A 16,329-nucleotide genomic window follows, 5' to 3' on the forward strand; every position below is an offset into this window, starting at 1 on the left:
TAATTTAATAGTACTTCCAAAGTCTGTAGATTATTCTATTAAAGATTCAAACTTTCCTTATCAGTCACTTAAAAATCAAAACAAAAACAACACTACTTTACTACAGGAGTATTTTATTCTAAATTTAAAGCTCTTGTAGTAGAACAATATGATGACCTGGGCTCTCATCTCTGCTTCACTATTAATTATTGATGTTATCTTGAATAAATAATTAAGTCTTTCAGGGTCCCAAATTTCTCAACTATAAAATGAGAAAATGAGCATGAAATTTCACTTTTCATTTTCTAAAATTCTAGTTTTACTGCTTATTAAAACTAGTATATGGATCTTACTGTCAAAATATATGAGAAGAATATTGTTTTAAAGTTCTTTTTAACCTATATTTACTAACAAAAATTTTATGACTGAAATAACTACTAAAGACAGATAAACAAGGGGATAACTCATCAATTTCAAAGAGACGCTTTGATTTTAGAACAAGTTACTAAGAAGTTTCACATAATGAGGAGTTCCTGTTGTGGCACAGTGGAAATGAATCAACTAGGAACCATGAGGTTTTAGGTTCGATCCCTGGCCTCACTCAGTGGGTGGCAGACGTGGCTCGGATCCTGCGTTGCTGTGGCTCTGGCGTAGGCCGGCAGCTATAGCTCTGATTAGACCCCTAGCCTGGGAACCTCCATATGCCGCAGGTGCGGCCCTAAAAAAGACAAAAGACAAAAAAAAAAGGAGTTTCACATAATGAAATGTGATGCATTTTTTAGAAACAGAAACAAAGGTAATTCTGAAATATTTGGACTGAATGATTCTATGTCAAAAATGAGGTAACATTTCTAGTCTTAAAGACTTTCGTTACAAAGGAAAGAACCCTGCTTTTTCCCTCAGCTAATTTAATTTATGACAGCTTTAAAATGACTGAGTTTATGATAAACTTGTACAAATCACTTAACAAAGTTTACTATCACTACTGTAGTCAAATACTTAAGTAATGGAAAACAAAAACATACCAGTACTAAAGAGTCGAATCATACATTCATGAAGCCAGGGATGACTAGAATCAATAGCAAATGCCCTCTTTACTGATTGTAGCATCAAAAGAAACTTTTCTATAAAAAGAAAAAGATATATTTCGATCATTTTATAAAAAGAGATGCCCTCCTCTGGAGGACTAATTAATACCTTACAAATAGAAAAACTCATTTAGAGTCAATGACATCTAAACTCCAACATATGACTGAAGCAAATGATTTCCTCAGATTCGTAATATTAGCTAACATTTTCCGCGTAACATTAAGAAAAAAGTTTTATTAAGCATGAAAAATTTAGACAGCATTCAACATTATTTGAACTAATGCCATATAAACAAAAAAACTTGGAAGCCATTTCCTTTCCTAACCTCCATTATTTAGTTAAATAAATAAATTTTTCCCATTACTCAGAAAACCTCATTGTTTATGCTTAAAACAATTGCCTTTCTTGTATGTTGTGACATGTGAAATGGTTTCCCTTCTACCTAACTGTACCTCTCCAGTAAATTCCTGACTCTTCTTCCCCCTCAAAAGGCAGAGTACTCACCAAGGTTATGTTTTTAGTCATTTTCTAACCTTTCTCTAAACTATCCTTTCACCCTCTCTCCCATGTTTCCCAGCCTTCAGTACTGTCTCCATCTGATGAATGGAAAATTGTACCCAATTACTCACCACATTTCCAAGTCTCATACACCTCTTTAAGATTTCCCTAATTTGGCACAATTCTGCAAATATCAAAATTCAAACCCCTAAGCACCTCTGACAATTCCTTTTCCCTTAACTCAGAAAGGTACAAATACTGCCATGTCCTTTGTTATTACCCATTTCATACTGAGGAAATGGAGCCCAAATGCTGGAGAGTGACTCAGAGGTTAGTACACAGCAAAGAAGCCAATTGAATGGAATTTAGATTGCCTCTCCCCACTTAAAGCAGAACGGCCTTTGCATTTCATCCTGTGGAGTTCTATCTAAGAATATTTGCTTAAAAGAGAGTTGTATTAACTGTTAAAAATTTTAAAACTACCGGACTGTTTCTTCTAATGTTCTAAATTATAATCGTTGTGGAAAATAAAAAATATGCATGAAAATATTTTAATCTCTCAAACTGATCTATTTTCTTCCTAGCTACTTTTCTATTTTAATACTCAATAAAACTATCTTAATAAGATGAAAATTTAACTATAGTTAGTTTTGAATTCCATTTTGAAACAATGTTATATATAGCAATCTTTCCTTGACATTTGATAAACATGATTTTTTAAATGAATAGAGAGGCACCATTTTATTATCTTTTAGTTGGACAGTTAACACTATTTATAGTAGTAACTTTCTGTCAGATCTTACCAGTTCCCTTTCCTTCAATATGTATTAACTCAGAGATAATACTTTCTTTTCAACAAACCACTTTTGGATTACATCAATTCAATACCATAAAATATTCTTAGTATCTATTATACATAGTCTAAAAGAATTCTAAATCTGGCAACCAAGACCTTCATTTATCCTTTACCTGGCTCAGGCAATACAGACATTATTTACACACACTTGTATTTTCTTAATAGATACTCTTCCCTTCTATGATCTTTTCTTTTAGAAATATGGCCTTTTTTTCCTAAGATATACCTCAAACATCACATCGTCTATTTATAACAATGGCTAATAGCTGACATTTATTTAATGCTTACTGTGTACTAGGAACTCTTCTAAGATCTATATGTATTAACTAAATTTTATCCATACATGTATATAATCCTAGTTATATATTATATACATCTATTTTTGGTCCGAATGTCCTAGAAGAGAGAATCTTATCACTGTACTTCCCCACAACATGTGGTATATAGCAGGCATTTCTGTGTGGAAGCTGCACTGGCATTTGCCAAAATACCCTAGAGTGGTGAGGCTGTGAGAGTTGGCTGACTACATCTAAGAAATACAGTGATGAGTTTTAGCAGGGCCACTATACCCTAATTGCCTACCTTTCCTAAAGTAAATCTCAAAGGCAAAAAGATGAGTTTCTATCTTGTTCTTCACCAAGTTCTTCAACGGAGTTAAAAATTTAATAGCTTCTTCCAATGGAGTTTCAACCTAACAAAAATAAAAGACATTATACAAATGGAAGCAAGATTTTGGGGGGATGTGAATTTAGTCTTAATAACACTTTTTTGGGTAAAAATCACTTACCAGTTACCCAGAAATACACTGTCATGTTTTATACTCCTGTAATCTAAAGGAAAAGGATTTTGAACTCTTCACTGGTTTTTAACTGCAGAGATTATAGATTATTTCTGGACAGAAACTATTGAACAAGTAAAGAAGACAAAGTAGAACCAGAGCCAGCAAAAGAAAGACGGTAAGAAAACAGCTAAGATAGCCAAGGAGAAAAAAAGATAGAGAAGGGATATGAAATAAGACGAAGAGAGCTAAGAACAATAGACAATATTAAAGAATGAATGAATGTAGAAAGTACCAAAAAATAGTACAAGAGTTCTCCTATGGCACAGTGGGTTAAGGATCTGGTGGTGTCACTGTAGCAGCTTGGGTCACTGCTTGTGGCATAGGTTTGATCCCTGGCCCAGGAACTTCTACATGCCATGGGCAGCCAAAAATAAATGACTAATTAAAAAATTAAAAACAGTACCATATCCATTTTGATTGATTTTTTCCACTACAAATTCTATAGAAATCTGTATTTATTCAAATGCCATACTACTGATATCATCTGAAAAGTTTTAATTTATAGAATTCTGTCTCTACACACCCTTTATTAATTATATAAACATATTAATTACATACCTGTAATCACTACTGTGCAAGTGTAATGGTCACTGCATAATTGTGCTCTTGTTCTACTCCTAGACTGAGTAGACAAGACTATTCTCTATAGACTGAGTTGGGGGTACAGCATACCACTATATCTATTTGAAAGGCACTGAACATCTGGGTTCTTTATTCACCTTCTCTCATTATGGAGGCAATAACAATTTATCCCAATGGAATTCGAGTATGCCATATTTGTCCAACATGCCTGCCAGTTCAGTAATGGTGGTTTCACCAACAAAGATTCTGACCAGGAAATTATTTAATGGCATTAAAAACAAACAAAACCAAGTTAAGCAAGAGGTGTGTCTGCAGGACTTACCTTGTACTAGTATGTAAAGCAGCTAGTCATTTTTCTTAGGGATATATGCTCCAAACCAGAAATCAATATATGGCACTATCACTCACTCTAACAGCTATAGCTATCAAAAGATAAAGGAGAAAACAGGGGCCCTGTTTATCTCTTGTTATCAAAAGATAAAGGAGAAAACAGGGGTAGAGAACTGGAACCTAAAATTTGCCACACTTTCCATTTCTCCATAGTTCCCACTGTGGCTCAGCAGTAACTGAGCTGGTAATCCAACTGGTATCTATGAGGTTGTGGGTTCGATCCCTGGCCTCGTTCAGTGGGTTAAGGATCTGGTGTTGCCATGGCCTGTGGTGTAGATCGCAGACGCGGCTCAGATCCTACACTGCTGTGGCTGTCGCATAGGCCAGTGGCTACAGCTCTGATTTGACCCCTAGCCTGAGAACTTCCACATGCTGAGGGTTCAGCCCTAAAAACGCAAACAAACACTTCTTCTTTTTTTTTTTTTTTTTTTTTTGCTTTTTAGGGCTACAACCGTGGCATATGGAAGTTCCCAGGCCAGGGAACTGAGCCAGTACAAGAACTCCCAAAAAAGTAATTCCTCAAGGGGTATACACTGAAATGATGTCCTGGTATTGACCAGGATAATTTACTACAGGGAGATACAGCTACTATTATTATAAAATGCAAACAAAAAAGGATACTGGGAAGTTGAATCATTACAAGTATATTTACCAAAATCAGGTATTTGAATTTGGAAAGAGAAAAGAAAAAAGTTAATTCTGTCTGCAATTCTAATAAATGAAAACACATGCCCCCAAAGGAGATCTGATTTCCCATCCCCATATGTTTCTGTGTGCCTCTAATAGGTAAGATTTTTGTCAAGCTAAATCTAAGTGTTTAAATATATGTACATAACCACAATAAAGCTAATTATATTATATACATAATATATATGACATAATATATAGTATATAATATATACATAATATACATTTATATATACATAATGCAGTCGAGGATTATATAAAGAGCATATAATGTTCTATAATCAGTGCTTTAAGATAAAAAGTCAAAACTACCCTTGAAATCCCTAAAGTTATAAAGACAGACACATAAATATAGATATGAATACATAGTATCACTAGTTTTCATTATATGTACAAAACCCATTCATTTAAGTACCAAAATTGCAATCACTGTAGCATGACAGTCACACTGTGAGAGGCACACAAGAACTGAGATGGACTAAACAAATGGCAGTCATTCCTTCCCCCACCTCAAACTCAGGTGGGGTCCTATGTTCACTGAGAGGAATAATGAATGGAACTGCTAGCAGTACGTATCCCCCCACCAAAAAAAAATCTATCCAGTCAAGAAGATATGAATTTACCTAAGTTAAGAATGTAGGGGAGTTCTTGTCGTGGCTCAGCAGAAATGAATCTGACTAGCATCCATGAGGATGCAGGTTCAATCCCTGGCCTTGCTCAGCAGGTTAAGGATCCAGTGTTGCTGTGAGCTGTGGTGTAGGTCACAGACACGGCTTGGATCCCGCACTGCTGTGTGCTGTGGCTGTGGTGTAGGCTGGCCGTTGTGGCTCTGATTTGACCCCTAGCCTTGGAACCTCCATATGCCATGGGTGCTGCCCTTACAAAAAAAAATGTAGAATGGGACTGCACTGTGTTGATGGGCAATTTAAAACATTTACAAGGGCATTTTTTTCATATGCAATTTTAAAATTTATCAACTAAATTTAAATCTAATTGGAGGGTTAACACATGTTGTATAGGAGTATAGCCTCCCTATACACCTAACACAGCAACAAAAAACTTAAAACTAATGAACACCATACAGACAGGATACTAAGCAGTTACTACCTTTGGTGAGGAATATGTGTGTGCATAATAGGAAAAAAAAAATCCAGTCGAGATGAATGCCAATTAAAGGCAAGGAGGAACATAGGATGGATGGTGCATGAGAGAACTCATAAATATCAACTACCAACTGCTGTCTCATGGTAAGTTGGAGAAACAAGCAATACAGATTTCACCAAACTTTTACATTTATATTCAGTTAACTCAATATTAAACTCACTAAACTTCCTCCAATTTCCCTTTTCTCCTTAATTTAACAATGCTTTTATTATTTAAATTATCCTGAACTAGTGAGCCAAATTTATCATTTACTAAGTGGAAGAATGATGAAATACAGGATCACAAAAAAGCAACTACGGATTATAGATCCAGAATTGGCAGGCACTTTTTTAAACAGACTACAACGCCACTCCTGATTATGTCAGCTTGGTGTAATGTGGCCTTGCCATCAGATTGGAATTTGGCTGAGTGTGTGTGCTATTAGATGGGGGCATCTTCCAGGCAGACATCCTAGGAAGAGAAAGGTGTTCTATGCCTAACAGATAAGAACAGCACATACTGAAGAGCAGTCCATGAAACTGGTGCTTTCCACTAGGATTCTTCCAAATAAAGCAGTCAGAAGCACTTTTCTTCTTTTTACCGCCACGCCCATGGCATATCCAAAAAAATATGGGCCAGGGGCTGAATCCATGCCACAGCTGCAACCTAAGCCGCAATTGTGGTAATGCCAGATTCTTTAACCCACTGTGCCAGGCTAGGGATCAAATCCATAGCTTTACAGCAACCCAAACCACGTCAAAATTTGTAACCCACTGTGCCACAGTGGGAACTCCCAGAAGCACTTTCTGTAGGCATTATTTTGTTCTGAGACTCTACAACCCTCTAGCTATAAATGATTAGACTACAACTTGACATCTGACCTAAAAGACAGGTTAAACACAAAGCAAGCACCAAAAGTGTCTAAGAAGCCCTGGGTACAAGAATTCTCTCCAGAGTCCTCCTTATTACACAGTAACTAAATCCAAACAGATCCTCTCTTTAAGAATTATAATGCAAGACAGGAAGAATCACAAGAAAAAAGTCATTAAGTAAAGTCATGGGACAGAAAGCAAGCAAGTCAAAAGAATGATGATGGCAGGCAGTCAGTGATAATGGTAAAAGTGGTAATAAGATAATAGCTGAGGTATAAAGATGGAAGGCCCCTTAAGTTGATATTTTCTCCAAGTAACTGTGCAATTCTCCATGAGGCCTGAAAGGTCAAATTTCTGTGCTTCTTCACACCCCTATATATGCTGCCAATAAACTCTCGACATCAATAATAAGGCATTATCTTTGTTCCTAAAAAGTATACAATTATTGGAGTTCCCATCACGACGCAGTGGTTAATGAATCCGACTAGGAACCATGAGGTTGCGGGTTCGATCCCTGGCCTTGCTCAGTGGGTTAAGGATCCTGTGTTGCTGTGAGCTGTGGTGTAGGCCCGGTGGCTACAGCTCCGATTAGACCCCTAGCCTGGGAATTCCATATGCCATGGGAGCGGCCCTAGAAAAGACAAAATATAAATAAATAAAAATAAAATAAAATAAAGTATACAATTATTGTCAATATATCTTTGTGAAATTTCCAAGCTACATTTATCTACAGTTCTCAAATAGCAATATTGCCATGAGATATTCTTATCTATCCGCGCTGGTATAATTCTAAAAATATTTTCCAATTCTACTTGTTAGGTATTACATTGTTCCTTAGTTATATAGCAACCAATGATTTCGAATTTTGAATTACTAGTAAGCCTAAAACTGAACTCTAGAGCAGTATGCTTACTATATTGCTTTACCATAATAAATCATACAATTACTTGTACATGGAGTAGGAGGGTGTCAGGACCACAAGAAAAGTGCATAGGTATGTTACTAATCAAAATGATTCACATGACAATGAATGCCTTAGTTTCAGCTTAATAGTTAAAAATGGCAGATAAGATTTTTTGGCTTAAGGGAAAAATTGGGGGACTTTTAAGGTATTAGGTTAAAATACTGAGTAAAACAAAGAAATACTATAAAAAGACAACATGAGTCAAGAGATATACATACAGAACTCTCTTTTTTTTTTTTTTCTTGTCTTTTCTAGGGCCGCTCCCACGGCATATAGAGGTTCCCAGGCTAGGGGTCTAATCGGAGCTGCAGCTGCCAGCCTACACCACAGCCACAGCAATGAGGGATCCGAGCCGCACCTGCAACCTACACCACAGCTCAAGGCAACGCTGGATCCTTAACCCACTGAGCAAGGGCAGGGATCGAACCCGAAAACTCATGGTTCCCAGTCAGATTTGTTAACCACTGAGTCACGGCGGGAACTCCCAGAACTCACTTTTTACAAGCTCAATTTAGGCTAGATATAAAAAGTTGAATGTTGCGCCATTCATAACAGACACTACATTCTTTTTTTTTCTTTTTAGGGCCAAACCTGGTGGCAGATGGCAGTTCCTGGGCTAGGGGTCGAATTGGAGCTGCACCTGAAGCCTACGCAACAGCCACAGCAACGCAGGTTCCGAGCCACTTCTGCAACCTACATTGCAGCTTGCAGCAACGCCAGATCCTTAACACTGAGCTGAGGCCAGGACTGAACCTGCATCCTCGTGGATACTAGCTGGGTTCTCAACTCACTGAGCCAGAATGGAAACGCCCACACTACATTCTTTATACATATATTTTCTCTAGTCCTAACATCTCTGCCTATAGGGATTTTTCCTGGTCCCATTTTATTGTTGAGAAAACCATCAGAGAGGTTAGACAAAGTGTCCAAGATACACAGTGAAGTTTAAGAGCTAATGTGTAGTCCCAGATCAGAATGACTCAAAAGCCAAAACTTTCCAGTACATCATACTAGATTTCACTGGATCAGAATCATTATCTCAAGTTTTTTTCTTTTTGTTACAGCCACCTGTGGCATTATTTTAAGTTTTAAATGTGAAATGCAATCAGAAAAAAAAAAAAAAGAGAGAGAGAGGGAGAGAAGGAGAAAGGGAAAGAAAAAAAAGAAAGCTAAAAATTAAAATGATTTTATACTCTAAGATCTCTAATCAAACTGGCTAAGACTGTAAAAGATGACAATAGAATGGTCATGAAATTTTACTTAATTGTGCTAAACATTACTCAAGTACCTTGGCCAGTTTCTCAGGGATAAGTTCTTCTTTTGGACCTCCAATTTCCTCATCATCATCATCTTTCTTCTTTTTCTGATTTCTCTGCTGCTTTTCTTTTTCTGCATTTTTTTTCTCTTCCTCTATCTGGGCTTTCTTTTGAGCTCTTCTTTGTTTATTACGTAGCTTCTTTAGCTCTTTGTCAGACATGTTTGCTGTAAGCAATAAGTGTTAATAAAATTATCAACATGTTAACCCAATAAATGATAATCAATTACTACTATGTAATAGTCTCGTACAAACATCCATTAAAAAATTTCATGGTGCACATGTTCATGTGCCTCTGTGTACCTTTTAATAGTGTCACATTTGATAAAAAACATTAACCTCTTCAAAAAAAAATTTTTTTTTTGGTCTTTTTAGGGCCACCCCCATGGCATATTGAGTTCCCAGGCTAGGGGTCAAATTGGAGCTGTAGCCACCAGCCTACAACATAGCCACGCCAGATCTGAGCCACGTCTGGGACCCACATCACAGCTCAAAGCAATGCTGAATCCTTAACCCACTGAGCAAGGCCAAGGATTGAACCTGCATCCTCATGGATACTAGTCAGATTCACTTCTGCTGAACCATGATGGGAACTCCTCCCCACCCCCGGCGCCCGCCCGCCCCAAATTTCTGAAATCAAGTGAACTATTGTGGCAACCACAGCAAAGCACAAGAGCAGCAGTAAACTCCTTGCTTCCATTCTCAGCCCATAACATGCTGTTTCCTATCTCTACAGCACTGTACTATGCTTTCTCCTAGGGACACCTTCTCTCATCTTGTCAAACAGTACTGCCACTACGCCTCATATATTCTGCGTGCCACGATACTTTGTTTATACATACAGCTGTTTCTCTTTTAGACTGCAGACACCTTGTTTCACTCTTAACCTTTGTATTGTCAGAGCCCAGCAACATACCAAAAGACAGAGAAGACACTCAAATATTCATTTAAGGGATACTGTATAAAAACATACAATAAGTTAAAAATTTGACATAAAAATTAATATCCCTTGAGGTACAAACCATAGAATGTCTCAAAGAAAGACTAGAATCACTGATAAATATACCATAATAAAGTGAAAAGTCTGTAGTGTTTAAACTTGAAGCAATAAATCTGAAAGCTATGTTCAATCAGTATTTATTTGGAAAACACTTGTTAATAGTAAGAAATGAAAAAAGTCATGCTAAAATACACTAGCACTGTGATAATTTTAAGATATGTCCACAAATTCTTCCCTTAAAAAAGTACAGCCTATTTCGCTGCCCTTAACTGTGGGCTGGACTTACTTTTTTTTTTGTCTTTTTTGCTATTTCTTGGGCCGCTCCCACGGCATATGGAGGTTCCCAGACTAGGGGTCCAATCGGAGCTGTAGCCACCAGCCTACGCCAGAGCCACAGCAACACGGGATCCGAGCCGCGTCTGCAACCTACACCACGGCTCATGGCAACGCCAGATCGTTAACCCACTGAGCAAGGGCAGGGACCGAACCCGCAACCTCATGGTTCCTAGTCGGATTCGTTAACCACTGCGCCACGACGGGAACTCCTGGACTTACTTTTAACTAAAAGAATGTCACTGCTGTGGTATGGGTTCAATCCCCAGCCTAGAAACTTCTTCATGCCATGGGCACAGCCAAAACAAAATCTTTTCTTAAGGCTCAGAATTCAGAAAAATGGTGTTACTAATCAAACAAAAGTTTCTCTTAAAAATTTTAAGCATATGATTCATAGACCCGCTCAGCTACAAAACTGACCTTCTTAAAAACTTGGAAGAAACTTTTGTCCTCTCAGCAAAAGCACAAAAAAGATACTTGTGCATGTGGATTTCAGTAAGATTCACAAAAGATCCATAAAGTTTTAAAGAAAATGATAATGGCAGAAACAGAGCAAACTTGGACTGAAAGGAACAGACAGAATAAAATGAAAAGAGGTCTTAACACTCCCCAAATTTTGGAAGTAGATTAAAAAACTACTCCGTTCCAACAAATGCTAAACTTTCAGAACCAAAAGAAAAGAAAAGGAAAAAAAAAAAAAAAGGATTCAGAAGGTAGATCAAAGAACCCAGAGGGCAGAGCCAGGAATTTCTCCTGGATCTTCAGTCATCAAAGGACTGCTAATCTGTACGCAAATGGACTTAAAAATTGATATAAACCAGTAGCTCCTGTTATGTCTCCCATTCCCCCTCACCAATCCTTTTTAAACGAAAATGGGTGGGTGCTCTATTCCTCTCCCACCACTTTATACTCAATATGTAGTTGGCAGATAATTTGTTTTAGTTCACAGGATTACATAAGAAAAAGAACTCTACTTGAAGAGCTACACTAAAGAACCCTATTTAGGCATTCCCACTGTGGCTCAGCGGGTTAATGATCCAGCATCGTCTCTATGGAAGCGGAGGTTTGATCCCCAGACTGGTACAGTGGCTTAAGGATCCAGTGCTACTGCAGCCGTGGCTCTGATTTGACCCCTGCCTTAGGAATCTTCCACATGCCTTGGCTGCAGCTGAGAAAAGAAAAAAAAAAAAAAAAAAGGAACCATATCAAAAAAAGTCTCAGAAATAAAAAAGATGGGGTGGGGGGATCCTTGGCCTGGTGGTTAGGAATCAATTATTTCACTGCTGTAACCTGGGTTCAATCCCTGGTCTCGGAACTGAGATTCCGCATCAAGTTGAGGCACGCCACGGGGGGAAAAAAAAAAAACATAATTCAAGAAATCTTGTTAGCATCTGTACCTCATTCACATTTGGATTTTGGGCTAATGCTATAATGGGATGAAACTTTAGGAGGCTTTGTGAGGGGCAAGTATATTCTACATGTAAGAATAATGTAGGGAGTTCCCGTCATGGCGCAATGGAAACAAATCCAACTAGGAACCATAGGTTGCCAGTTCAATCCCTGGCCTCACTCAGTGAGTTAAGGATCCGGCATTGCCGTGAGCTGTGGTGTAGGTCACAGACGCGGCTCGGATCTGGCATTGCTGTGGCTCTGGTGTAGACTGGCAGCTGTAGCCCCGATTGGACCCCTGGCCTGGGGACCTCCATATGCTGCAAGCGCAGCTCTCAAAATACAAAAGACCAGGAGAAAAAAAAAGAATAATGTAGATACTTGATGTCCAGGAGTTCTCAATGTGGTAGAGTGGGCTAAGAATCTCACTGAAGCAGCTTGGGTCACTGTGGAGGAGCTGGTTCGATCCCTGGCCCAGTGCGATGCATTAAAGCATTGGGTGTTGCCATAGCTGTGGCCTGGATTCAGTCCCCAGCCTGGGAACTTCCATATGCCATGGGTTTGGCCATAAACAAATAAATAAAACAAAATACTTTATGTCCAGAATGCAGAACATGGCATTTAAAAATATGTCCAATACATGGAGTTCCTGTCATGGCTCAGTGTTTAATGAATCCAACTGGGAACCATGAGGTTGCCAATTCAATCCCTGGCCTTGCTCAGTGGGTTAAGGATCCGGCATTGCAGTGAGCTATGGTGTAGGTCACAGATGTGGTTTGGATCCCATGTTGCTGTGGCTCTTGCCTGGGAACCTCCATATGCTGCTGGTGCAGCCCTAGAAAAGACAGAGACAGAAAATAAAATAAAAAAAAAATATGTCCAATACAGATGGCCAAAAACACATGAAAAGATGTTCAACATCACTAATTATTAGAGAAATGCAAATCAAAACCACTATGAAATACCCTCACACCAGCCAGAATGGCTATCATCAAAAAGTCTACAAACATTAAATGCTGGAGAGGGTGTGGAGAAAAGAGGACCTTCTTACACTGTTGGTGGGAATGTAAATTGGTGCAACTACTATGGAAAACAGTATGGAGATTCCTCAAAAAACTAAAAATAGAATTACCATTTGATCCAGCAAACCCACTCCTCGTCATCTATCCAGAGAAAACCATGACTTGAAATGACCCATGTACTCCAATGTTCATTGCAACAATGCATACAATAGCCAAGACATGGAAGCAACCTAAATGTCCATGGACAGAGGAGTAGATATAGAAGATGTGGTACATATACATAATGGAATATTACTCAACCATTAAAAGGAAAGAAATAATGGCATTTGCAGCAACATGGATGGACCCAGAAGTTATCGTGCTAAGTGAAGTTATTCAGTGAGACACCAACATCATATGCTATCACTTCTATGTGGAATCTTAAAAAAAGGATACAGTGAACTTGTTTGCAGAATAGAAACTGACTCACAGACTTTGAAAAACTTATGGTTACCAAAGGAAACAGGTTGGGAAGTGGGGGATGGGCTGGGGGCTTGGGATGGAAATATTATAAAATTGGGTTGTGATGATTGCTGTACAACTATAATTGTAATAAAATTCAGAGTAAAAAATAAAAATAAAACATAAAAAATAAAAAATTTTAAAATGTCCAACAAGGAGTTTTGTTGTGGCTTATCAGTAATGAACTTGACTAGTAACAATGAGGATGTGGATTCGATCCCTGGCCTCCATCAGTGGTTTAAGGATCAGGCATTGCTACAAGCTGTGGTGTAGGTCACAGACATAGCTCAGATCTGGCCTTGCTGTGGGCATGGTATAGGCTGGCAACTGCAGCTTCAATTCAACCCCTAGCCTGGGAATTTCCATAAGCTACAGGTCCTGCCCTAAAAAGCAAAAAATAAATAAATAAAAATATGTCAAAAAATTCTTTGATTTTCTTCCCCACTCAAGTATATGTTGTATCTGGTGACCCACTTCTCCAATTAAAATGTGGAGAAAGTAAGACAGGATGTTATGTCTACAGAAGAGAACATTTGGGAGTTCCCTTGTGGTACAGCCGGTTAAGAAGCTGGCGTGGTCACTGTAGTGGCTCAGGTTTCTACACATCCCAAGCATGGCCAAAAACAAAAACAAAAAACAGAGAGAGAGAGAGAGAACATTAAAGGTGATGTGGCTTCCTCTGCTCTCTCGCTACCATGTCTTTAGGAACTCAAGAAATCCTCAGGAGAGACTGAAGAGCCGTGTGAGTGAGCCATCTGGGAAATGGATACTCCATCCCAAGACAAGTCTTAAGATGACAGGAGCTCCAGCCAATATCTTAATTACAACCTATGACACCCAGAGCCAGAAGCACCTAGATTCTTCTATGGAACCACCTATGTGAATGGTTGTTTTAAGCTGCTAAAATTGATTAGGCAGCAACAGATAACAACCAATAGATTAAAAACAAATACATACCTATTTATCTCTCTCTTTTTTTTTTGCTTTTTAGGGCTGTACCTATGGCACATGGAAGTTCCCAGGCTAGGGTCCTACACCACGACCACAGCAACTCGGGATCCAAGCCCTGTCTGTGACCCACACCACAGCTCATGGCAACGCTGGATCCTTAACGCATTGAGCGAGGCCAGGGATCAAACTCGCATCCTCATGGATACTAGTCAGATTTGTTTCCGCTGAGCCATGACAGGAACTCCCATACCTGTTTCTCTTTTTGCTGGTAAAGAATTCCTTAAAAAGAATTTCAAACAAGAACTAAAAATTACATCTTAGAAACACAAAACTACGGCCTGAGTGGTCACATAAATTCTGACCTTTTAATGATTTGTAAAATAACTGCTACCACTTGCATGCTTACTACAAGACTAGATACAACATATAGATTATTTTATTTAACAATCTTGACAACCTCATAGATTAGAGTGTAATACTATTTTATATATCAGAAAACAGAGCTTTCAGAGGAAAAATAATGATCTGAGTAATAGTAAAAGGCACAGCAAGGATGTCAATACATTTCACTCTGACTCTGAAGTCTAGGCCAGGCTTTCTTTTCACCATGCTACACCAGGAGTCAGCAAACCTTTTTCCGCAACAGGTGAGATACAAAATATTTTTTGGCCTCGAAAGTCATAGGTCTCTGTTGTAACTAAGCTCAGCTGCTGCAGCATGAAAACAGCAATAGATAACGTGTAAAGAATGGGCTGAGGTAGGTCCATAAAATTTCATTTACCAAAACAAACTACAGTATGGATTTGGCCCACGGGCTAGTTTGTGAGCCTATTCTATACCACATGCCACTGCCTTAAAAGAACTCAAGTCAGTTCATAATTATTACCATACAAAAATAGAGAAAGGAATAACCATATAGAAAATTAATACAGAAATTAAGAGTTCAAATCATATATCCCTTAACAACAATTATCTTGATAAGCACAGTTTCAGCTTTACATAAATTAGCTAGTACTATTGAATATAATAGAGGCTCAGAATTTTAGCTTAGGAGGAGTGAAAGGAAAATTCTACTATGCTGCATTATCTTCTTTTTAGAAGTCTGTGTGTATATATATGAATGTATATATGTGTATACACAAAAAATAACATCTTAATCTAGACTACTCTACCCAGTCAAACTAACATACACATAAGAAGGCAAAATAAAAGAAATCTGGAGTTCCTGTTGTGGCTCAGCGGTTAACAAATCCGACTAGCATCTATGAGGATACAGGTTAGATCCCCGGCCTTGCTCAGTGGGGTTAAGGACCCAGTGTTGCCCTAAGCTGTGGTGTAGGTGGCAGACATGGCTCAGATCCTTCGTTGCTATGGCTGTGATATAGGCTGGCAGCTACAGCTCTGATTGGACTCCTAGCCAAGGAATCTCCATATGCTGTGGGTGAGCCCCTGCTGCCAAAAAAGAAATCTAGCAGCGATATAAAGGCTTCTAAGGTCATGGGAGTTCCCGTCATGGCTCAGTGGTTAACGAATCCGACTAGGAACCATGAGGTGGCAGGTTCGGTCCCTGCCCTTGCTCAGTGGGTTAACGATCCGGCGTTGCCGTGAGCTGTGGTGTAGGTTGCAGACGCGGCTCGGATCCTGCGTTGCTGTGGCTCTGGCGTAGGCCGGTGGCTACAGCTCCGATTTGACCCCTAGCCTGGGAACCTCCATATGCCGTGGGAGCGGCCCAAAGAAATAGCAAAAAGACAAAAAAAAATAAAATAAAATAAAATAAAAAATAAAAAAAAAATAAAGGCTTCTAAGTTTACTGAAAAGATAAAAACAAACTACTGTTCCTATTAATCAGCACTGTTTTAACAACCCTAACCTACACAATAAAGCATGGGTAGAAAATATTTAAAGAAACTGTTCACA

At 38.6% G+C, this 16,329-nt stretch overlaps 1 protein-coding gene across 3 annotated transcripts in view; it reads right to left on the reverse strand.

The window, feature by feature from the left end:
• Positions 1 to 16,329, reverse strand: part of NAA15 (N-alpha-acetyltransferase 15, NatA auxiliary subunit) — an 82,687-nt gene that overhangs the window by 11,909 nt on the left and 54,449 nt on the right. For 2 of the 3 annotated variants that reach the window (XM_047799054.1, XM_047799055.1), the window contains exons 15-17: positions 9,190 to 9,383; positions 3,005 to 3,113; positions 1,005 to 1,103 (exon numbers count right to left, since the gene is read on the reverse strand). In XM_047799054.1, the coding sequence (XP_047655010.1) occupies positions 1,005 to 1,103; positions 3,005 to 3,113; positions 9,190 to 9,383 (402 nt within the window). Of the gene's footprint in view, positions 1 to 1,004; positions 1,104 to 3,004; positions 3,114 to 9,189; positions 9,384 to 16,329 lie in introns of those variants that run through there. The other variant, XM_047799056.1, reaches the window with a different exon arrangement.

Source organism: Phacochoerus africanus, chromosome 10, assembly GCF_016906955.1.
Source record: "Phacochoerus africanus isolate WHEZ1 chromosome 10, ROS_Pafr_v1, whole genome shotgun sequence".
In the NCBI taxonomy this organism is placed as follows: domain Eukaryota; kingdom Metazoa; phylum Chordata; class Mammalia; order Artiodactyla; family Suidae; genus Phacochoerus; species Phacochoerus africanus.